This window comes from Gavialis gangeticus, unplaced genomic scaffold, assembly GCF_001723915.1.
Source record: "Gavialis gangeticus isolate Ggan-Ray unplaced genomic scaffold, GavGan_comp1, whole genome shotgun sequence".
In the NCBI taxonomy this organism is placed as follows: Eukaryota; Metazoa; Chordata; order Crocodylia; family Gavialidae; genus Gavialis; species Gavialis gangeticus.
Genome location: NW_017729025.1, coordinates 126,291,435 through 126,315,094, shown reverse-complemented (window position 1 = coordinate 126,315,094; position 23,660 = coordinate 126,291,435). Strand labels below are relative to the sequence as shown.

Genomic DNA, 23,660 nt, shown 5'->3' with positions numbered 1-23,660 from the left:
TCAAACTAAAAGTGTACAATTCTGATTATACTCATCGTTAATCATGTTTGTTCCTTTACTTGCTAAATAGCAAAATTCAGTAACTTGCTATGGATCTCAAGACCTGTCAAGTTAGCCTGGATCTACCACATTAAGCACTAAATGTATGTATTGTTTTTAGGTCAAACCAGGACTTACTACAGCTTTGTGTTATGAGCAGAAACCTTGTGCGACGTACAAAGCCAACACACCAATTTTAAATGAAAGTTCATATGAAGAGGAGGGCGGGGATACTCAGAATAATTTAATAAAAAATCAAATCAAGGAAATAGAAAAGTTTTTGGATATGGAAAGGCTCCGCCGATCTCGTAAGAGGAAATACGAAGAAAATACAGATGCAGTGACAGAAGACAAAACAGATATCTAATTCACTTGTCTGAATATGCTTAAAATATGTGAATCAGATTTGTAGAGAGGTCTTCCATTGGAAGCATAGAACTACATATTTTATTCTTTGTGTAAATCTAAGTTACAGACCCTCCAAAGTTTTTTGTCTTCCAAGTGTGGATGTAATCCTATTAGAATGGATTCCCTGTATTTCTGCAACCAAAGTCCTTGTAATAGGTCGTAAAGCTGTTGCTAGAAGTTAACACATTGGTAAGCAGTTTTATTTACAGCTGCTAACTGTAATTGGCAGTATATATGCAGCTCAAATCCTGAAAAACCTTAACTAGAGTACTTCCTTGTTTCTGAAAGCATAACAATCAAATGACACACACAGGTTTCAGAATGAATTGGTTACCTTGGCTTTTTAGGATAAATAATATCACAAATTGCCAGAAGAACAAAGTATGCTACTCGTATGCATCAGGTATTTTAATAAAGAGCCAACCATGATGGATGCTGATTCTTAGACTAAATATTGCCTTTTTGAAGTGTATTGCATATGTACATATATACGAGGTATCAACAGTTACTTCAACAGAGTAAATTTTTCTTTATTGAACTAGTTTTCATTTCTGAGTTTTGGCAGAAGTTAAGTTTCTGTATCCCCTATAATTTTTTGCATCATCATCCCTTCCCTACTACAACCAAACAGGGAAAGGATGACCACTGACATAACCAACAAGAACGAAACGTGCTATTTTGTGCACTGTCCATTATTATTAATACAAACTGTACAAGTCAACTCAGGATGTTTTCCTATTTCAATTTTATTTTTTTCTGTAGCTCATCTTTCAAAGTCACATTTCTTAAAACCAAATGCAGACATTTGAGACAGAAAAGTTCACAATTGTCAAAATAATTTTTTGAATGCTTTACTATGATTGGGAAATTTGTTCAAAGTGAATAAAAACAAAACATTTAGGTATCAGAAAGACTGAGGAGACTGTTCTTCACTTGATTCAAATTTTGTTTCCAGGTGTTAAGTGTGTCATACAACTGTTGCCACTGCTGCTTCCCAAAAGTCCTGTGCGTGCTGTGACTATGGAAGTAAAACAAAATTAAAAAAGGATTAACAAACACCATCTTTGCTGGCAATGCCCATCTAACATTTTTGTTTGGCAAATATTTAACTAAACACCAGGGTAAATAGAGGTAAAAAACTAATTCTCTCTATATAAATTGAGCATGGTAACATCTCTTTCAGCACTCTCTCAAAAGCTTCACCACACCCATTACAGACTTCTGTAGTCTTCCCCAAGTATTTAAAGCAGCAAAAGTCATTAGAATTCTTGTCACTGATAGGTCATTAAATGAAATGTGCTGGAAAATAGGACTCTTTCATTAAATAAGCTAATCACATTCAGTCTGAGCTTTAATAAAATTATGATAAATAGCAACTATTTAACTACAGGCAACTGATAGGAACAATACCTTGCTTCTAGTTAAAATATTAAACATATATTAAATGAAATAATAAAATACTAAACTGTTCTGCAAAATGTTGCAAAGAATTAAGTCTTACCTGACTACTACTTTCCTCTGTGTCTGATCAATTTTGCAGTATACCATCTTTGTCTTAACAGCTGAAAAAAGCAGACTTGTTTTTTGAATGATATTTCTCCAAAAAGCAAAGGATATTAAATAGCATAAAAATCTTTAAATGAAAATATATGGTAGCAATAACTTGCTTGATGCTATTTAACTATTGGTTACAACAATCCGGTAGGCAGAACAACAATGACGTAACAAGATAAAAGCCAAGCATGAATCTTATGCTTTGGTGCCAATCTATTAAAGCAATATCCTGTGCATTTTTATGAACTCCTCTCCCCTACAAAACACATCCTGTTTTAATGACAGCAGGCAAAAACAGCTGACAAATTAAACTTGCAAACAATTTATTAGTTCCATAAAGGATTACTTGAAATACAATTCCCATCATTGAAAACAAAACAGTACTTAAAAGCCAACAGTAGGGCCATATCTTTAAACATGAAGTTTTACAAATTAATTTCAAAATAAATCAGAAATGAAAATTTGCGATTCTTTACATGCATGGCTGGTCTCACCAACCTCATATTGCTCATGTTTTAATATGTTACAAAGCTGTGTAAAATCTGGCTAATTATTTATATTGCATTATTAAAGTTATATATGCCTTTATAGTTTTTGAGGTTTATTTCCCACCAATGTAATATTCAAATTACTTTTGTCCTAACAGTAAGAAATTAATTTTAGAACAAAAACAAATCTCAGGGAAAAGGCCCTGGTGTAAAATAGAGTGAAATACCAGTGCTTACCATCAATAACAAATGCTTCTACATCATCAGCCCCAATCTGAAGTTCCTGTTGCATTGTGTCAAATGAAATTTCTTTGTTTTCTACTGCCATCCCCATAAAAGTAAGTAATCTCATTTTTGCCATATTCTGCTCATGCAACAAACCTGAACAACAGAACATCTATGAAATACAATGCATGCTCATAAAGTATTAACAAGTTAAACTATTTTCCATGTTCTTTCTACTACATAAGCCTCAGAATTATTTCAAATTCACTTTACATCATGTACATCAATGCTTCTTATCTGGCTTTATCAACACTTTTATAAGGTAAAATGTTCTTTTTATTTTTGCAGAATATCTTAAATATTTTAGTAATGTGCAATTTATTCAGATATTTCTGAACCCTGAAAGTGCACAAAAACTTCATGAAAATGCCGAATATTATCTAGACCTCGGATTCTGTTGAACAAGTGAGAATAACCAGTTTATATCTCCTTGAAATTTAAGGATGTAAAGTTGTCCCCGAGCCATTATAGCAGTGTTCCCCAATATGAAGGCAGGACATCTTTAGAGCAAGGCAATACACATTTAAGTGGACTACTAAGCAGAAGAACAGAATAATGGAGCAAGAAATCATAACTGACTGATGAAGACCAAGTTTTTCCCGCTACCATATGATCCTGAACTCTTGCCCCCTTATTTTCTCTATCTACATCCATACCACTGTGGCTTTGGTAGATTGCTCCTTGAAAGCAAATTCTCCGAACAATAACCTTTACAGAGTACAGTTGTTTCCTCCAAATAGGAAGTATTTCTATTACAGACAGAAACAGTAACAGGGTCACCTGAAATAATGCCATTTATGTGCAGAAATGATAGAGAAATGGGAATCATCTACCCATCTTTTATAGCCCTCATCATCAAAGCATGGGAGTGCCTCTCAATCTTCAGTACATTTCTCCTTAGAGCACCCAAGGGAGATAGGAAAGGGCCGTTATCTCCACTTTACGTACTGACAGAGAGATGAGACAACCTGCCTAAGATTCTCCATAGTGGAAATCTGGCAGAGAATGAAACTGAACTATGGTCTCATACAGAACAGGTCAAAATCCCAAGAAATACTAACAACTAGCCTAGGCTAGAGTGGCCTCCCCCAACTCTCTCACCTTATTTGGATACTTATTCATAATTTTTTGTTGTGTTGTATTGTTTTTAACATAAAAATCTAGAATTGACATACGAAGTTCCATTAAAAATTAACTAGAATTGCTTTGTTATAGTAGGACAACATGGATAGTAACACTACTAAGGAAATATTCAAGTTTGGAATTTATAACAATCATACACTAACAGAAGATCAGGGAAGCACATTAGTACAGGACATGTTGTGCTAATTAGCAATAATTATGATGCAGGCTCTATATCTGGCACAGATTCAACAGAAATGTGATCATCATAACTCAAATGAATGAGGAGCACCAGCAACGGTAGCTAACTGGGTTTAATGGAAATCTACAAGCATCAAAAAAAATCAATTAGCGCACATTAACCCTAATTAACAAATGCAAATGAGATGCTGATTAACTTTCTGAAGCAAGAAGGTTGCTGATAACACCAGATTAAAATGTGGACATGTTAGGGCGATTCAGTTGACACAAGATAATGCTACTACTGGTGGCCTAAGTTGTCAGCATCAATAATGCAACAAATTGTAACAATCTGATGCCACCTGTAGGAGCCTTTATTCAATAGCTTTGGTAAAATAATTTGATTTTTATTTAGTCTTGATCTGAAAGAGCAGAACTAAAGCAAATCCTATATTAGCAGTTATTTCAAACCTACTGTTAAAATATTGTTAAAAATATATTTATAGAAATTTCAAAGTACTATCTTGAAAGCAGAAACAAGGTTTTTTTTGTTTTGCTTTAGATAATTTTCAGAGGAATAAGTTTTAAATACTACCCTTTCAAGTTTTGCTAGGAATTTTCATATACCTTTTCATTATGACCCTACATCTTTTTTCATACCAATCACCAGTTTTAAAAAGTTTTAGATTAAATTTGACCAGAAATGCTTGTTCACATTGTAATCTAACACTGATTTAGTATCTATCAAATGCTTTTTGAGACATTCTTTACACAATTTTATGACAGTGATTAAGAGAGCAAGAAGTGAGAAAACTTAAACTGAAACAGGTTTTACTTTTAAAATACTTTAATAACACACAAGTTCTATTATGGACCAGCATATGCTTAACATACCCAAAATCCCTATGTTCGTAGATTTCACTTTAAAAAACAAAGTTTAATAGAGTAAAAATGAAACAAGAATAATGCTGGTCATATTAATGGTTAAGCATAATATGGAGTTAATGTGGAACATCAGGTGTTAATTTATATTCTCTGTTTAATCAAACAACATCCTCAAAACTGCATATTTGGCAATTATGTCTAGAAACAGACAAGCAGCATTTATTGTGGAAGTAACATAATAGTTTTTTTGCCCCACTGAAGTAATCACGATTCTGCAATGTTTCAAATACGCATGCAAAAAGCTATGTCGTATCCTACATACAAATTATAGCTCTCAAACAGCAAGTTTTGTCCACAAAAAAAAAAAAACACTGATGCTTCCAGTTACATCATTTTACTTTGAATACCTAAAGTAGCAGTTCCTTAAAATCCTTAATATATTTATTCTTAAAATCATATCACAACCCTTTAAAGTCAAATGACAAGTGTTAAAGACTGCATTAAACTTGTTTTGTTTCATAAAACCATAACATTGTTTTCTCAAATACATTCATTCAATAATTCAAGTGTCATTTCAAAATCAAAGTTATTAAAAAGTCTATTTTTTATGGAAACATTTATTCATTACCAATATGTCAAAACTTAATACAGTAATAAAAAAATCTGCATCATTGAGCAATTTCTGCATTGTCACTGACCCCTGTCCTAAAAAGCTGCAATATAGAAAACGTAATTTTAATGCATGCAATAGCTTATGAACCAGTGCTCCTTTGAAACAGTCAATTACACATCAATGGGGGAGTGTCAAAGTGTTAATTACTACTCCTTTTTTCCACAGTGTGTAAATAAAGAGGGTGCTGACATTAAAATTCCATCACACAGCTTCATGCCATGAAACAAATTAACTGGGACAGAATAGGGTTTGCTAGGTCTAATGCACCAGCAAAGCATTAAGCATACACAAAAATATTTGCATCTACTTTATCTTATTGTCTTCCCCCTTGTTATAGAGCTATTTGGTAGAGTTCAATCATTTAAACAATAAAAAGTGAAGACAGAAGAACTCTTTTCTTTGGGTTATATTTAGCACTCTAGCAAGTATAGGACTGGTAGCTTCTACAGGTTACAGTGCAAACTTGCTCATATTGTTTTGGATAGAACCCCCCAGTTCTGACTAACCCAGCACACCAGTCTTGTCAGTTAAACAGGAAACATTTATACTGAACACTGAAAAACCATTTGGGACTGATCTTCATTACAGAGGGCATGTCTATAACAACCGTAGCATGCTACAACGACCACATCAACTATGCCCTGCCCATCTGCGTGTCCGGACATGTGCCAAACCCGGATGTGCACAATTAACACTGGTCATGGTGTTCCTTTACAGCCACATTTGAGACCTGTCTTCAGTGTTCCAGAACAGCATTTCTTAACCCATGGGTCGCAACCCAAAAGTGGGTTGCAAGAATATATGAAAGGATTGTAAACAAAGTTTAAAAATGGAGTCTCTTTAAAGGAGAAAAACATGGGAAGCCTGTGGCTTTTCCCTTTCAGGCTGACAGAACCCTGATCTGCTGCCCCCAGGTCCTAGCTCCACTGTGTGTGTGGGGCAGGGGTAGGGCTAGAACCTGGGGGCAGCAGATCAGGAGTACAGACACTGGATCAAGACTGGCTGTCAATGTTTACAAATGGGTCCTCGTACAAAAAACAGTTGAGAGCTACTGTTCTAGAGAATAGCTCCTGAGGATAATCCTAGAGCAGCTGCACCAGCATGCTTCTGAGTTCGGAGCAGATGAGGTGGACAGGGCCTGATGGAGTACCCCAGATGCAGCACTGCTGTCGTGGTTCAGTCATGCCCCCCATTCTGCTGCAGGACTCCATGTGTCCACACTCTCAGCTCCCTACAGCAGCAGAATCCTTCTACAAACAGGGTAACATCACCTCAGAGGCAGAAGGCTTCTGCTGGCAGCTACCAAAGCACACACAAGGTACTAATTTCTTATAAATTTCCACCGCTAGAAATCTTTCCAGGAGAGGAAGCAGTACAGGCATTCAGCCTGCAGCCACTCATCCCCTGCTCCCTGTGCCTTTCCCAGAGCAGGGTAATCTCTGCCTGGGGAAAATGTCAGGAGAAATGAGAAGCAGTACTCCTGGTCCTGGAGGTAGAGCAGGGGAAGCAGCAGTGGGGGAAAGACTCCCCCCACTTCCCCACACTGGAAACCCTGCATATGGGGAACGGGGAGAACAGGGCAGCAAAGCCAGACTGGTCCTGTGCAAGAGTTTCTCCTGCAAAAACTTTCACCTTGCAAAGTTGTCTTGTTAAGATAAGGCCTTAACTCCATCCCCCAAAGCCTCTATTCATGTTTTATGGTAATCTTAATCCATTTGTATGTCTAGACAAATCTTGCTTTTAAAAGCTCAAATTCTGAGCTAGTACTAGATATCTTTCATCTAGTCTTATAACAATTAACCTTAGAGACAAGTTTAGCTGTCAAACTACTTCATAACATGCAAAATGTACAGTTGTCACAGTAACTCCCTCCCCACAACACTTATTTGTTGTAATTACATGGGCTTGTATCTCCAGGTTATTGGGGGTAAAGATACTTATAAGCAAGATGTCTGCACTCAGGAACAAAAACATTCTGAATCTTACTGAAGTGTTTAATGACTACACAGAAACTTCACAAACTAATACGTCAATTTTCAAATCCTTGTGTATACTGAAGTGTTGCATAATGCTGAAACACAGCATCAGGACAGGAAATAAAATAATTTTATAGCATCTGCCATTTCATTTACAATACTATATGGCACTAAGTGAAAGGAAATATCATGCCAAGGTGTTTGACATAAGATCACAAGTCAATCAGGACACTGGGCTCAGATGCAGTCTGACTACACGTGATCTTCAGTGCCATCTCTATGTACAAATATCAGTATGCTCTCAAGTATGGAGCAGCATACGGAAAAGTGGGACACTGATATTTCTACAACAGTTCTCAAAGTGTAGACACTGAGAACAACAGAATGAGGCAAGGCAAATTTTAATATGAAATAAATTATGGATGAGGTTTGGAACAAACTGGGCATGGAAACTCAGGTTTCACATCTAGTCAGGAACTGAAGCACTGGATAAGAAATGCAATCATAAAGCAAGCAAGCAACCAACCTAAAACAACAACTTACCCAGCGAGTCGATGAAGTCCTTGTTGTTCTGGTAAAACTTTACATAGGATGCTAATTTAGCACTTACAAAAATGGTCAAAAGCTAAAGAGAAGGAAGAAAATATTAAATATAAAACCAGTTAAAATATTTTCTAACTTCATTACATTTCCTCAGAGTACGTACCTCACATTTCAGCATTTGCACTGCATACAAAAACATTGCTTAAGGAACAATTCTAAACGTATTTCCAAAATGCCAACTGGCACTGAGTAAACAGGAACAAAATTGACTAAAGTCAAGTTCTGCCTCCAGGTAATGGTAACTCCCACTAACTCCAAAATGGACCACTTGTTTAGAGCTTGTTTCTCTATACACTCTCTGAATTCAGAGCACTTGTGCTTATGTATTTGTTGGCAGAATCTGAAGCTTCACAACAAAATTTGCTAAGGCAAAGCACACCTATTTTAGCAATTCTCTGAAGATATTTATTTATTTACTTACTGATTCAAACTTAAAAAAAATCCTTTGCTCGTGCATCTCTTGCAGGTCAATGGTCATTGTTAGCATATAAGACAAAAGTAATAATTCAGTTTCAAAACAAAACAAACAGCATCCTCCAGAAAACAGAATTACTTACATCATGGATAAGTTCTCCTTCCAAAAATTTGACTGGCTTTAAGGCAAGAAGATGGTCGAAAAGGAAGGTAATTGGATCCTTCAATGCTCGTACAATACATCTAGTTGGGAAAAAGGGTACTCTTATTCACAATATATCTACATTAACAAACTGTGTAAATATACTTGGTGCTTCCATAATACTTTCAATAGAATCTCAAAGTGCTTACATTATTAATAATCAGGAGTGTGTAACACCAGGGGGAGAATCAAAGTATTTTAATGTCATTGTAAAGATAGGAAAACTGAGGAAAAGAAAGTTTGAGTAATTTGTCCAATATCACAAAGGAAATTTGTCAGACTCCAGATCACAACTCCCAATGTCATGACTTAGCTATGCTTTTGGTTTTTATTCCCTTAAATGACTTTTGCTTCTAAAGATGGATAATTTTTACAATATTCCAAAAGTGTCATAGAATGTCAAATGCCTGGGTCAAAAACCTGAATAAACCTACAAATACTGAGGTCCATCATTTACCAGTATGAACAAACTTTGAACAAGCCTAAAAACATTTAAGATTGTTGATGAAAGCTTTTGTTAAGCTTCATGCTTTGTAACTAGATCTACCTAGTTTCTTAACCTGTTTTGAAATATTATTTAGCACCTATGGGTCTTAAGAGAGAGTGTGACCTTACTGCATGATGCATGTCAGATCTGAAGCAAGTCTTCGCTTCAAAGAACTTTCAGTTTCCATAAACACAACATCATGCGTTAAACCCTACGTGGATGTTCTCATTTAAGAATAAAATGGCTTTAGATTGCTGAAGCTTAATCCTCAAGGATTTAGCTTATGCACATTGACTTTACATCTCTAGTTAACTTGTCTTACCCTTCCTGTGTGTCCCTATGCAGACAATCCTGTGAAAAAAAATCACCATCTGTACTTGCTTAATAGGGCTTGTCAGATGCAGCTATAATCTCCAAATGTGCTAAATGAATTGAACATATTCCTAGCTTCCACTGAGCACTGTGGTAGGAGCAGAGCAACAGCTTTGTAATAGAGCATGTGATTCCATATTGACCAAGGGAAAGATGTACTTGAATGGAAACAACTCGTCCACTAACTTGTTAGTTCTGTTCACTTTACAGCCTTAATTACTGAGCAAAGTCTCACATCCCTATCTTAGCTGCCAGGCAGAAAACATTCACCCATTTTAAAATAAGGTAACACAGAATGTACTTTCAAATGTACAGAGGAAGTTGCATTAAAAGTACTACTTTAAAAGAATATCAAAGTTGTATATTCAGACACAAGAGATTCCAAAATCAAGGCTTGTGACCTTAATGTAGTCCCTTTATGTATGTTACGACAGAATTACATGAAGCAATCTTATTCCAAACCATCCTGTACAGAGAAGGTAATAGTGAACTTGCGCATGTATGACCAAAGCTTTTAGTTATACAGCACCTAGAGTAAATGCATATTTGCTTGCTTTTTCTCCAAAGCTATTATAACTTAATATCCTTATACAGGGTCTTCATAAAGTCCTTGTGCACAACCTAAGGTATTAAAGTTTAAAAGTGCACAAGGACTTTATGAAGACCCTGTATACCACAAACCTTAACAGCTGAGTCTGTTGGGAGTGGAAAGACACTCAGAAGAGTGGCTTTTTATCAAGCTATATACTGCATTTTGAAATAGAATTTGATATAAAGTAACCAGTGTAAAAATATATCATAATAAAGTAGCCTTCCTCACCCATACGTATGCACTGACCTGATCATCCCTTCCAACAAAGGCTAGCTCAAAAATCTCACTTTAGTTCTGTGAATGCCAGAAAGCAGCAACAACAGAACACCCAAGAAGTTCAAAAATTCAGAGCAATAGAAGCACATAATTTTGGGGGGCAGGGGAGGGTAGGGAAGAGTAGGGTGGCAGGGATTAACAAAGATTTTACATCTAAGAATCAGCTGGGTGACTAACTGATCGATACTCATTGTGTTCAGCATACAATAATGCAACTGTTGAATTACAAGTCATCTTTAAGAAAACCCAAAAGTTTCATATTACCTGTGAGCATCAACTCTAGCCTGGGAGGCATTATCCTCTGTGTAACTTCCCAATAGTTCCACCATTACTTTTGCTGCAGTATCACTACAAGGGAGGGGGGGAAAAGGTGTTACTTCAGGAAGTCTGAAAAATAATTATAACAAGCTACTCAGATATTTAAAACAACTCCATTATGAAGTTATATTTCAAATGAAATTATTCTTGAAGGATGTGGATGATCAATTTTAATTGCACTGAAGTTGAGGGGGCAAATTAGCTAACTGTATTCATTCAATTTTGGATTTACAAAATGTTTATCTTTGCCCTTCATTTCATTCTCTTAAATTGATAAATTACCTGCCAGTTATGGAAAGCTTTCCTAGCTGGAAACAGCTTTATAGGATTCATTAGAACACTCCTTACGCACATCTGGATCTAATCACTGCCAAATAAGTAGTGCTGATGAGTTTATTTCAAAATGCAAAATGGCACATCTTAAAAAGCATTTGCAGTCAGAAAAGTAACCACATACAATCAGAACCATCTTATTTAACATATCTGTTCTCCAAGGACATTCAGAGCACCAGCTGCTGCTTTTTGTGACAAAATTAAGCTCTTACTTTTTTTTTTTTGCTTCTGTAAAACTAAAAAGAGCAAACACACTGGAAGGGGGAGCCAGAGTCTGTTTTGTCACATGATTTAATCCTAGTTCCTTGTATCTTCACTACTGGTGGTGATTCACAAAATCAGAAATAACTAGGAGGTGCACTGATATATTGACTGCGTATTGGATTGGCACCAATAAAAGTAAAATTAACATTAATCAGCTTTTTTTGGCTAGTGTACCTGATAATGTCACTGACAAATATAATATGCCTTCTGGCTGGGGCCCCCACACACCATGTGCATGTACGCAGCCATATGCATGCATGTAGCTGGGAATGCAGCCTGGCAGTGTGGAGAGCAGTGGCCTGTAGGTAAGTCTGTAGAGGGAAAGGGGCATCAGGTGGAGAAAGGGCAAGGGTGGGGGGAAAGGAGAGTCAGATTGAGGCTCACAAGGTGAGCAAGTGGGGCAGGGAGGCTGCCCAACCAGGGTAGTGAATGGGACCCAGGGCAGGGAGCAGGATGGAGCCACAGGCAGCTTGTCCAGAGGGTGCAAGGGGTTGGGGTGGGGAGAGAGGGGGCAGCTCCCTGCTGCTGTGCACAACCCCCAGGGGAGGCATGGCAGGGCATGGGTGCTCCAATTTGTGTGCAGGGTGGATGCAGGTGGCTTACTGTGGGCTTCGGATTCTCCGCTCTGCTGCCTTTCCCTTGGGAGCCCCACACTGGCTGCACACCCCCTGCCCACCCGGCAGCAGTGGGGGCAGCAAGTTGTGCCTCCTGCTGCCAGGCAGGCAGGGGGTGCGCAGCTGGCACGGGGTTCCTGGGGCAAAGGCAGCAGGGTGGAGAGCTCCAAGCCCACAGTGGGCAGCTCGCATCTGCCCTTGGCCCGCTCAGCTCCAGCTAAGTGTCCCTGCACTCAAAAATAGTGGCAGTGGTGCTTGTACTAAAGCTCAAAGAGCTTTCATTTAAATATCCTGGATACCATTTTTAAGCACCAGGACGCTGATCCCCTGGATAAGCCGCCTATGGCTACCCCCACCCCAGCCCAGGTCCCATGCACTACCCTGGCTGGGCAGCTCCCAAAGCCCCAGCCCTACTCCTTCCCTCACTAGGGGGGCCTTGATCTGCACCCCCTTACCCCTTCTCTCCCCCATGCCCCTTCCCCTCCACAGACTTACCTGCAGGGAGCTGCTCTTCATGCTGCCTGGCTGCGTTCTTATAAATCAGTTATTGGATTGGTATCAGCTGATATGGCTGGTTAATAACCAGCCATTGGTATCAGCCAAGAAAATCTTCATCAGTTCAGCCCTAGAAATTACTCAACTATACTCTGCAAGGACAGCTTCTAAAAGAAAATTCTTTACAAATAAAGTGAAAAGCAACACAGAACTCTGTGACAATCTACTGATGCTTCTATAACACTATTCCACCAGGTGATAATGGAGATGCACAAACTACAAAGTGTCTGCAATACCCTAATGCCATTGCAGCCTACAAAGAAGACTCAATGAACAAGTGTGTAAGATAAGGTTTATGTTCTGTAGCCAGTTTCAAACAACAGGTGTGGAGGGTAACCTGCTCCCTGCACTCCAGTGAGATGATACTTGTTTAGCTCAGTGACAGCACTCTAAACATCAGTGCAGACTATTTTATTACTCATCATTTGATTAGACACTTTCAGCCAGTGAACTTAGACCAAGCAGTTTCTCTCACCTCCTAAGCCACCAAAAGCTACAGATGTGTTCTTCCCAGCTGGCAAGGCTGCCCACTTCCCTAACAATTTCTACAATGCACTGATATATTTTCAACACAGCACTCTACAGCACTTTGTGAAAAACGTGGTGACCAAGATCAAATTAAATCTAATAAATCAAATTATATGAGTGAACAGTCACAAGGTATAGTGTACTGAGAAAGTTTTCATATTTAGTATAATTTTTCAGTGCATCCGATATGCTACCAAATTTAAGTTTGCAGGAAGATGCATCTTTCTAAAGTAGTTTACAACACAAATTTCAAACATTTTGAGGAAAATATTTCTAACTCCTTTTGTAGAAAATACGGGATTTCCCACTTGCATTTCTAAGAAAGGCCAGAGTTCAAAAGGGTAATTACTCTTAAACTCCTTCCCCTCCAATTTTCATACATCTCAGTATCAGATGCTTAATTCAGTTTCAGTGATGCAAATTTTGTTGCTGGAGGTTGATGGTGATATATATGTTAGTACTTTACAAAAGCTTTCTATTATACCCTGTATCATGAAGACTTGTATTTATTTGCATGAGCCACCTTGTTCGAAAAGCACCACTTCCACATCTGCATCCAAATACCGAACTAGATCAAAACCCAATGAGGACAAGAAAGGAGGGGGGGAGGGGGAGCAGGAATAGAAGAGAAGTTAGGGAAACAATATACAGGGATTTAACTAGGATATGGAGATCATAAGTCACTTCACATTTTTAAATATTTGTTGGGAGGGCAGAAGGAGAGGGGAAAGAATACAGCTAGTGATCTTGCAAGAACTGTACCTATGCTGAGTTCTTTCCAATGGGAAGAAGTTGCAAACACTGGAGTACAGGAACAGAAATCAAAAGGATCTTGATAAACTGGAGAACTGAGCAACCAACAACAAAACAGAGGATAACTGGCTAGGCAAAGTGCTGCCAAGAAAGATCTGAGGGTTATGTGGATCATAGATGTGCAAGAGCCAGTAATAAGATATAGTCACCAAAAAAGGAAATGTAGTTTTGGGCTGCATTTACAGGAGTACTGTATGTAAGATATGGTAGATAATAGTACCAATATACTCCAGCTAAGACCTAACCAACACCAAGAACTGTGCACAATTGCACTCTGCATTTTTGGATATAGAGAAACTAGAGCGCATCCAGAGGCAAGTGACAATGATAATAAAGGGTTAGTATGCACGCTATATGAGGAGGGTAAGAGAATGAGGTATACTTAATTTGGAGAAAAGGAGATTAAGGAATCACAGCAGAAGAATCACAGCGGTTCTCAAGTATTTGAAAGAAGAGGGAAAAAGAACTGCTCTCTCTTCCCAGAGAGGGCAAGACACAAAGCAATGGGTTTAAACTGCAGTCAAGCAAATTTTAAATCAAATTTCAGAATATTAATAATAAAAAAGACTTCCTAACTTTAAGAATAGTAGAACAATTGAACAAGCTGCCCATGGAAGTTGTGGAATCTGAGAGGCTGGATAAGCATCTGTTTGGGATGGTTTGGGAGGAACAGCATATCCAGCATTTGTGGAAATTGGACTAGCTGACTCTTCAGGTCCCTTCCAACTCTGTGATTCTATGGTCAAAAGATGCCTTACAGTTATATCCTGCCAAAGCTAGAAAAATGCAAAGTACAGAGGCAGGCAAGGTACAAAGCAGCACTGCAGAACCTCCCCAAAATGTGGCATGAGAAGCAAAGCCAGTAACAGGAAAAACAGTCTAATTCACACAGATCTCCGAAACACGCCTTTCAGGTATCTACAGATGTTTTTTCAATTCATTACAGAAAGTCAACATTTTCTGAGGCAGCCAAGATGCTTTCTGAATATTAGGAAAAGGAACTTTTCATAAGAAAGTAGCTAAATAGTTTTCATTAAAAAAAAAAACAAAAACTTATTGTGGGGAAAAAGGAACATGCACGTTTAACATCTGTAAAGTAACTTTCAGGAGCCACAGGCAGGCAAGACTCTTTGAGTAGATTTGATATCTTTTATCAGACCAACTGAGTAGCTGGAAAGTTCTTAGCAAGCTTTTGGGCGCAATCACCCTTCTTCAGGCACAGGAAGTCTCTGCTGTTCTGAGACTCCAAGGAAGTCTTCAGGAGCCACCTGAACTTGACGGTGTAGTCTACAGCTATATATTACTTGTATATATCAATCTCTCTTACAACTTCTCATCTCTTAGGAAGAAAAGTTGGAATTAAAAATCTGTGGTTCTTTGAGGCACTGGCTTCTTCATTCCCTTCCTTGTAACTAGGCAGAATAATTTAAGTATGATTTTATCACTTATTTTCTCCATTCCCATCTATCTTCCCATACAGCTAGATCTAGTGACATTCCTAAGTGCTAAGGCTGGAATGCTGCTGTGAGTTTCCCAGAGTAGTGCAGATAGTGCCCATTGATCCAGGAGAATGAACCAGGTCAAAGGTGCAAGGGTCATGCCTTGTTTTCTTTCCCCTACGGAGAAGCAAGATGCTCTGAAAAATTGCCCAGTCCACTGCAAACTCTGCACTGCTACAGATGGCAAGACCCTTACGACAGGACTAATATATCACAGAGTTTGCGAATGATTTTTTGTTATGCTTAACTTAAGAATTCAACTGACAACTAGTAAATAAAAAAGGTCCTTTCAATATCTACAATGCCTATAGCTTAAGGGTTTTGGTTCTTCTCCTTCCCCAAAATTAAAACAGAAAAGTTATGCCATGCCATGCTATATGAGGATTTGATAAGCAGCAAAGCTAGAAAATGGTTAATTATTTAAATGATACAAGGATTCCAATTCAGCTGGCAGAAAGAGAAGTATTTACAGAGCAGAACTGTAAAAGAATATGAACTCAGTGCTTTCACAAAAAATTCATAGTGGATAGTATCCACTGTAGGAGTGAGTCTTTTGCTAATTTCCATTATTTTTACCATCTAATAGCTGTCATCAGGGCAAATTCATCCTATTGTTAATGGTTAAAAAGATAAGAAACTGTATATTGGCACATCTAGAGCAGCACTGCATCCACCTTGGTGTTTAGTGCTGAGCAGGCAAGCTATCCCTTACTGCAGTGCTCCCCAGCAGGATGGAGAGGTAATATGCCCATGTGCATCTAAATGCAACAATGAAGTGTTAAAACCAGACTGGAAAACAGGAAGACTGTTCCTTATTTAAATATTAGTGACAAAAGTCTGAGGGTTTGTCTCTTGTATATCACTTATTATTCAATACCCCTGAAGAACTGAGCTGGCTTACCCACTACCAAGAACTACTGTCAATTAACACTAAAATTAATTTGCTAACAAACTTATGTACAGAATCACATAGAATTTTCATTTGCCAAGTTCATTATATCAGTGATTCTGCTTATGATCCAGGACCATATTTTAAAATAGCTCAGCAGCCATTTTATTAACATTAATTTGTATGTTTAAGGCAAAGCTTTGTCTTAAAGGTAATGTTTATATAAGAGGCTGATTGTGCTAGCTTTGATTGATAGACCCCCAGTACCATTAAACAACAGAGATAGCACTGCCACGCACTAAAACATCAAAGCTCCATTAAATAATAAACTTGGCATAATGTTATACAGCTTGAGGATTAACGTTTATATCATTTCAAGAAGAAAAACAAAAGTTTTACTTTTTTTATGTTTATGGCTCACAACCAATCCACTACGACTTTACCACCATCCTCTCCTTGGAGAAAATCATTTAACTTAAAAAGAGTTCTTAAAATAGTTATTTGAGATGTTGTAAAAATATGCCCAGTGCATTAGTTAAATATTTGCTTCAAACCTTACACAATGTAACAATTTAAACCTATTGAAAATTTTTAGTCTGTATCCTTAACTCCATATACCTTTTCTTGCAGTCCACCAGTACATCATATAGCAGTCTTAGAAGCGTATGCTTTTTTTCTGTGCTGAGTTTCCAATCAGAAATCCATTTTCGAACCTGTATAGAAAACAATTTATAAAGATGTGTTGCTTCCCTTTGAGAAATACCTCTTAGAATTGAAAATACTGCCCGCTTCACTTCAAGATGTTTAGCAGGAGGAAAAAAAGGATGGAAAGGACCTAACCTACAGATCTTGGTTGGATATTTATCCTAATGCCCAGAATTAGAACTGCTGTGAGCTGAAGTCTCCAAATCTGTGCTTTGTCTTCTTAAGAGGAAGGGATAGATATACTGACCTCTGCCACCAAAGCAAAGAACAGAGAAGCGATGCCCTAATGCTGCTCCAGCTTTCACCCTCCATCCCAACCCAACAAAGCAACAGGCAGATCCTGTGAGGTATTTTACGTAAGGGGATTATAACCCACACACACACATAGATTATAAAGAACTTTTACAAGATTAGACACCTACGCTACAAAATTTGCCTTTTATTCCAATAGGGCTTGGCATCTTTCAGCAGCCGAACCACTGTGTATTACTTCTAGATACCTTTTCACAAGAGAGGAGGCATGTTTAATAGAAAATAACTAGTGACAACCAATTCATTACCTGATCTAGTTCAGTTGGAATGTACTGAATGGCACCACATGATGAGGCCACTTTAAGAAGGCTGCAGTAGACTGTATATCTCACAGGAGTGTTCTTATCCATACCATGAAAGAGATTGCTCAGTCTAAATTATAAAGAACAAGAATCATTTAAGTCTAGTGAGTATGGCTAAGTGTTAATGAATGGTCTGCACAGACAAGAATACTATCATATAAAATTTAAATCATTGTACAAGCATCACCATTTCAATTCTATGGCAGATTTTAAGAGGTCAGTTTCAGAGTGCCCTCCGTCAAAGGATCTGGAAGCACTCTATATACGGTGATTAAGTTAGCTACACAACAGCCCAGGGAATTAAACAGAGAGCTCTCATTTTTACAGAGGGGAAGAAGGAGGCATAAATTGACATTGCCCCTCACATACTCAACAGAAGCCAGGTCCCACAATTTCTCCACCTAATCTTTTAAGCATAACAGACACCAAAACATGAGTCTCTTAAAAAATGATTATTTTGTAAAATATTTTGTTCTACTGGCTTCACAGAGTTACTTACAACTGCAGCCTGAGACATGGACGCTCGCCTTCGCGAAATTTCACCAACTTCTCACAAAGACTTTCAATCAAAGCTTCCTGTTTGTCAAGCTCCAGGATAAGCAGCAGAGATACCACACTGTTCATAACACTCTCAACATCTACACGCAAGAGACAAAAAAGCAGGCATCAATTTAATACTGCAAACAACAATCATAATTAAGAGACAATTAATCCTTTATTGCTGAAGAAGTGCTCCTGCCATTAATGCTTGCTTTGTTTTAGCAAGACATACAATAAGAGTGCAAATCCAGGAAAGGATTTAAAAATAAATAAATAAATTCAGCTATTTATTAGACTGAACATCAAATGGGGAGAGACACCAGTGTTTCCACTGCAAAGCATACCATCATATAAAATTTAAATTGTTGTTTAAGCACCACCAATGACAGCAGCTCAAGGTCACCCAGTTCTCTGCCAAAACATGATTTACTTTATTTGATTTATATGGTGCTCTACACAAAAAAGGCTCAGGGAGATTTATAATAAAAACAGATTCAAAAAATTAAATAGTAAATGGCAAACCAATCCCCTAAAACTGGGGTTGTCAACTAGGGGGTACTTGAGAAGGCCGTAGGGCAGGGGTGGGCAATTATTTGGGGTGGAGGGCCGCTTACTGAGTTTTGGCAAGCCATCGAGGGCCACATGACAGGTAGCGAGGGGCAGATAACTATTCATTTTCTAAATTTTTAGGGGTCCCGCAGGCTGAATAGACTGGGTTGGCAGGCTGCATTTTGCCCACCCCTACCCTAGGGGGTACATGCAGGCAGGCAGGGACAGAGAGCCGCCATGCACCATCTTGTGTTGCCGGGCAGGTGCTGCCCGCCTGGCTGGATGCAAGGGTAAGCTCCACGTTCAGCTGCCTGCCACCCCCTACCTTATCTCTCCCCACTTGCTCCATGTTCTGCTGCTGGGGGTAGGCTGATCCGCATCCAGCTGCCAGGGGTACACTGATTCAAAAAGGTTGAAAACCCCTGCCCTAAAACTAACCTCAAATACTTCTCAACCTAGATCCACAATTACCACGCATATGGAGAGAAGAGAACTTGATCTGTGACATTAACTGATGCCCCACTTTTGATTCAAAGGAAGCCAGCGTACATTTCAAGGCCTCTGTCCCTATCTTAAGAGCACTCAGTAACTTATCAAGACTGCCTTAACTTGTGGATGAGGAGCTGGTCAATGCCTGCTTACCAAACCCAATGGAACCTTATATCATAAGAGTCCATCTGATTTCCAGGACACAGAGCTTTCTCTGGAGTCAGTCCCGGACAGTGGAACACAGTCTGACAGAAACAAGTATCAGTAAGTACATGCTTATTTTTAAAAACTGCTAAAAAACTCTACCCTGAGAGGAGATAAAGTTAGCTGCCTGTGAAAAATGTTATTTTGTGTAAGTCTGGAGAGGCCCTCAGACTTCATGGTGGTGAGGGTTGTAGAAAGACCAAGACTGGCAATGAAGGTGTGAATTCACATTAAATTGTGGTGACAGTTGTGTGTCAAAACTACATACATGATGGAACAACCAAGAGCCAATATCCCTGACCCAACCTATTCTCACTATTCTTAATTTCAAATCCACTGATGTCTAGTAAGAATTGCTGGAGCACTCCCATTTATCAGGCTAATCTAACTTTAGAGTGTGCTTAATTCTGACTAATTCTTCATATGTGGATGTCATTTAGATGTAACAAATCTACAGCCAATATTGAATAAAATCCTATGTTTGGAAGGGTGAAGATCCATTTAGGGATCAATGACAGCAGGATAAAATGGAGAATGACAAAAATGGAGAGTAGCATATCTAGCGTGTCCTCTCTGAGGATAATTGGGTACCCCCTCAAGTCCTCCTTAGCTTCACTATAACTGGCATGGCAGGCTCTGGTGAATAAAATGTTATCTGCAGAAAGTAACGTATATGCTGATCCTCTACTGAATATAACCAGTTCATGTACATGTTTTATGCAGTGAAGGCCGTGGAACAAGTGTCCAAAACTTGCCAAAAGTTATCTGAGATGTTGTTAGTACCAATGACTTATTTTGGCTTCTCCTGCGCATTCATTATGCAGATTTAAAGAGGAGGAGGGCTAAGATTAGCTCAACTCCCACAGACCACTATACCATAGACTAAAAAGACTAAACACTGCCTCAGATGGCCACACAATCTATTTTTGAATTACTACTAGCCAAGGACAGGGTCAGTGTGCTATTGCATCCTTTTCACCGTAGGCAAACACCTTTAGTACACAGAAATTTTGAAGTTCCTAATGGGTTTCTTTCATTTTATGAAAAAACCTTGATGTTCTTACATAGCTTGGTCCCTTTAAAAATTTAGGGTGGGATTAAAAAAAAAATCCAGCATTGCCCTAGCTTCGTTCCCATTTAGGTAAATATGAGTTCTATGCAATTTTCAAATAGAAACAGCTAGACCAACACTGAAAATGCCATCCTAGTTCACACTGGTCTATTGTTTGAGTACACTTACTCTCGGTCCATCTGCCCTGTAAGCCTACCATGGAAATATTGGGTGTATCACAAGCTCTGTACTTCATCATAATGTTCCTGAATATGCTTGCCAAAAAATGTCCACACCCAGACTTCTAAAGACACAAACCTTTATCATCATCTTTCAGACATACATCACAGGCTTCAATAATCTGAGCCAAGTCAATATGAAGTCCACCTTCAGAATTCTCTTCAGAAATCTCAGCACCTTTCGATTTTAGGTAAGCTCGAAGTTCTGCTGCCTTTTAAAGGAAGAAACAAATGCAAACAGTTCATACTAGTAATAAAAGCCCTATGACACCAACTTCATTAGAAAAAAGCCTAATTGTTTACATTTTCATTCTCTGTGTGGGTATGTGTCAGTGAGAAAAGTATGTGGACAATATATACTAAAGAAAATTAGTTACTGGTAAGTAATTCCTTAATTTTCTGTAAGAAATGCAAAAACCTAGAACTCTTGGTTCCAAAATGATACCTTTTATTAGACCAACTGAACTTTCTGTAAAATCCTAATGAAAGCAGTTTGGAGTTTTTTAAAAAATTAGCAAGGTAAATTAAAAATCTGGTGACCTCCATAAACTTATTAACAGGGCTGTCATTGGCAAATCAATGGAAGAGATTTTTCTGTGCTATTTGGCAATAGCGAGGCCAATTTTCGGCCCCATACTTCAAGAGAGTTGTGGACAGATTAGACGAAGTCCTGTGGAGAGGGCCAAAAATGTCTAGAGGCCTGGGAAACCAGACTCATGAGGGAAGGCTTAAAGAACTAGGGTTATTTAGTTTGGATAAGAGAAGAGGGGAAAGGAAGTAAGTGGGGGGTTGATAACAGTTGTCAAATGTGTGAAAAGGGATTATAAGAGATGGAGGTGGACTCTCTGTGGTTGCAGAGGACGGGACTACAAGCAATGGCCTCAAGCTGCAACTGAGGAAATTCAGGTTGGAGATTAGGAGAAACATCCTATGAGGACGATTAAGCATTAGCACAGGCTACCCAGGGAAACTGAAATCACCACCCGCGGAAATTTTCAAGAGCAGGTGACTAAGACACTCGCCCGCCCCGCTTCTATGAGGCTGATGCTGAGCTTAGGGGTCGTCCGCCCCCGCACGCGCGGCCGCTAGGGCAGCTGAACCGCCCTCGAGCCCAGCCCCCTCCCCCCAGTGCGCGAGGCGGGGGCGGGAGGCACGGAGCAGCTGCCCCCTGCCGGCCCTCCCGCGTCCCCTCCGCCTCGGCCGCCGCCACTCCCCCCCGCCGGACGCTCGCGTCTCTCCGGAGCCGGCCACGCCCCTGACCTGATCCTCCTCGGTGATATCGATGAAGGCCGGGACGCTCATGGTGGCGGCCACCGCCGGCTTCACCGCCTGGCCCGAGCACACCGCCCTCACCGGAAAGAGCGTGTCGCTTCCGGTCAGCTGCACACCTCGTTTCCGCTTCCGGGGCACGGAAGGGTGGGGGGGCTGTTATGACGCTAGGTACCGCGCGCGAGCGACCCTGCTCGGCGCCTATGGGCGCATGCGTGTTGTCCACTCCTGCAAGGGCTGGGGTGTGCTGGGGCCTCCCCCTGCCTGAGGCGCCGCGCGCTGGAATGATGCCACGACGTCCCCTCACGTCGTTGGTGCATCACGTCAGCACGCGGCACCCCTTGTTCTCCCGTCTGGGTTGCCAGGTGTACAGCAGTTATCGTAGTTGGGCTGTCTTTTCTACCTTACCCTTGCACGGTGGTCCGGCCTAGAGAAAGTGCTCAAAATGCTCCATAATTTTTGAGGCAGCTCATTGATGCAGCAATGTGCAAAACCCAAGGTAGTCTCAGAGAGCCTTAACCTACTTTTGGTTTGCTGTCTTTTCCTTTGTGTATGTATATGTATGTATATATCTATTTGTGTGTGTGTGTAGACACACACACACACAGATATATACACTGTGGTTTACTTGATAAGTAAAAACTAACTTTGACAGTTAAAGTATTTTAGTCCTCTTGCAGTTTGCCACACACCCATCACCATTCCAGCGCTTTCACTTGTCATCATGTTCGTCCTCGCCTTTGTTGCTGTTCTCACCGTTGTCCTCGTTGTTCTCTTTGGAGGGCTTGCCTATGAAAAATCTTTTCCAGTCCCTTTTCTACCATATGCGGTCCACCATCTCCTTCTCTAGGATTACCATATTTCCGAGATTAAAAAAGAGGACACCGGTGGGCAAGAGAGGGGAGTGGTGTTATATGATTGGGGGCTGGGGAGCGCTGCTAGTGTCCCTTACTCCTAATCTGCAGCACCCTGCCCCACAGCCCTGTCGGTGCTCCTTACTCCCAATACAGAGCCCCCTTTCCCTCCAACCCTGCTGCCCAAGCAGCTTCTGTGCGCGTGTCCATACTCTCTCTCTTTCTCTCTCTCTCTTACTTGCTGGGGCCCGCACGCAGAGCATGTGAACCCCAACAGTAAATCACTTCGCCTGCTGCTCCCAGCCCCAAGCATCCAAGCTGCTGGGAAAAAAGGAGGCAAAGCAAAAACCCAGACATTTACTTTCATTTTAAAAACTGCCTGAACATTGGGACAGGGGGCCAAAGAAGAGGATGTGTCCAGGAAAACCCAGATGTATGGTAATCCTACTCTTTCCCCTCATCCTTTTCTGACTTCCTGTAGTACCAGTACATTTGACTCAGCCCCATTTTAATACAGTCCTTGATCATGAGGTGTGAGTGCCTATGTTTGACTGCTTGCCTAGAAATAAATGCTTCAACTGAGATGACCGAATTCTCACTTGGAAGCGTGCAGTGAGCAATATATAGTAAATAAGGCAATGACCTTTTTGCATAGTTATTTGTGTACTTATTTGCATATTTTTCAGTGTATGATAGTTTTTCAGCAAATACAATCATTTTGAGCTTCCAATCTGATAATTTCATATTTAAGACCTAGCAATGCTGAAGAGAAATTAG

General features: G+C 39.6%; 2 protein-coding genes across 2 annotated transcripts in view; one reads left to right on the top strand and one right to left on the bottom strand.

Annotated features, from left to right (window-relative positions):
* The window catches only part of CCDC73 (coiled-coil domain containing 73), a 102,299-nt gene extending 100,998 nt beyond the window's left edge, over nt 1-1,301 (top strand). Inside the window, exon 15 of the mRNA XM_019519962.1 lies at nt 161-1,301. Within this exon, the coding sequence (XP_019375507.1) occupies nt 161-406 (246 nt within the window). The 3' untranslated portion in view covers nt 407-1,301. The remainder of the gene's footprint in view (nt 1-160) is intronic.
* Nucleotides 1,190-22,129, bottom strand: EIF3M (eukaryotic translation initiation factor 3 subunit M). The gene is made up of 11 exons (XM_019519525.1): nt 22,021-22,129; nt 20,840-20,972; nt 18,188-18,326; nt 17,635-17,758; nt 16,988-17,082; nt 10,821-10,904; nt 8,771-8,870; nt 8,154-8,235; nt 2,727-2,870; nt 1,949-2,009; nt 1,190-1,465 (listed from the first exon to the last, which is right to left on the bottom strand). Exons 1-11 carry the CDS (start codon nt 22,060-22,062, stop codon nt 1,345-1,347), a joined length of 1,125 nt encoding a protein of 374 aa, XP_019375070.1. The 5' UTR covers nt 22,063-22,129; the 3' UTR covers nt 1,190-1,344.
* Nucleotides 22,130-23,660: the final 1,531 nt, after the last annotated feature.

What these genes read in the sequence shown, in the direction of transcription:
- EIF3M (XM_019519525.1), bottom strand. Translation starts at nt 22,062, where the DNA reads ATGAGCGTCCCGGCCTTCATCGATATCACCGAGGAGGATCAG. An exon ending in CTGGTGGACTGCAAGAAAAG is followed by an intron (nt 10,905 to 16,987) that starts GTATATGGAGTT and finishes CCTCCCTTGTAG; the next exon opens with TGATACTGCAGCAAAAGTAA. An exon ending in CAGAGGAAAGTAGTAGTCAG is followed by an intron (nt 1,466 to 1,948) that starts GTAAGACTTAAT and finishes TTACTTCCATAG; the next exon opens with TCACAGCACGCACAGGACTT.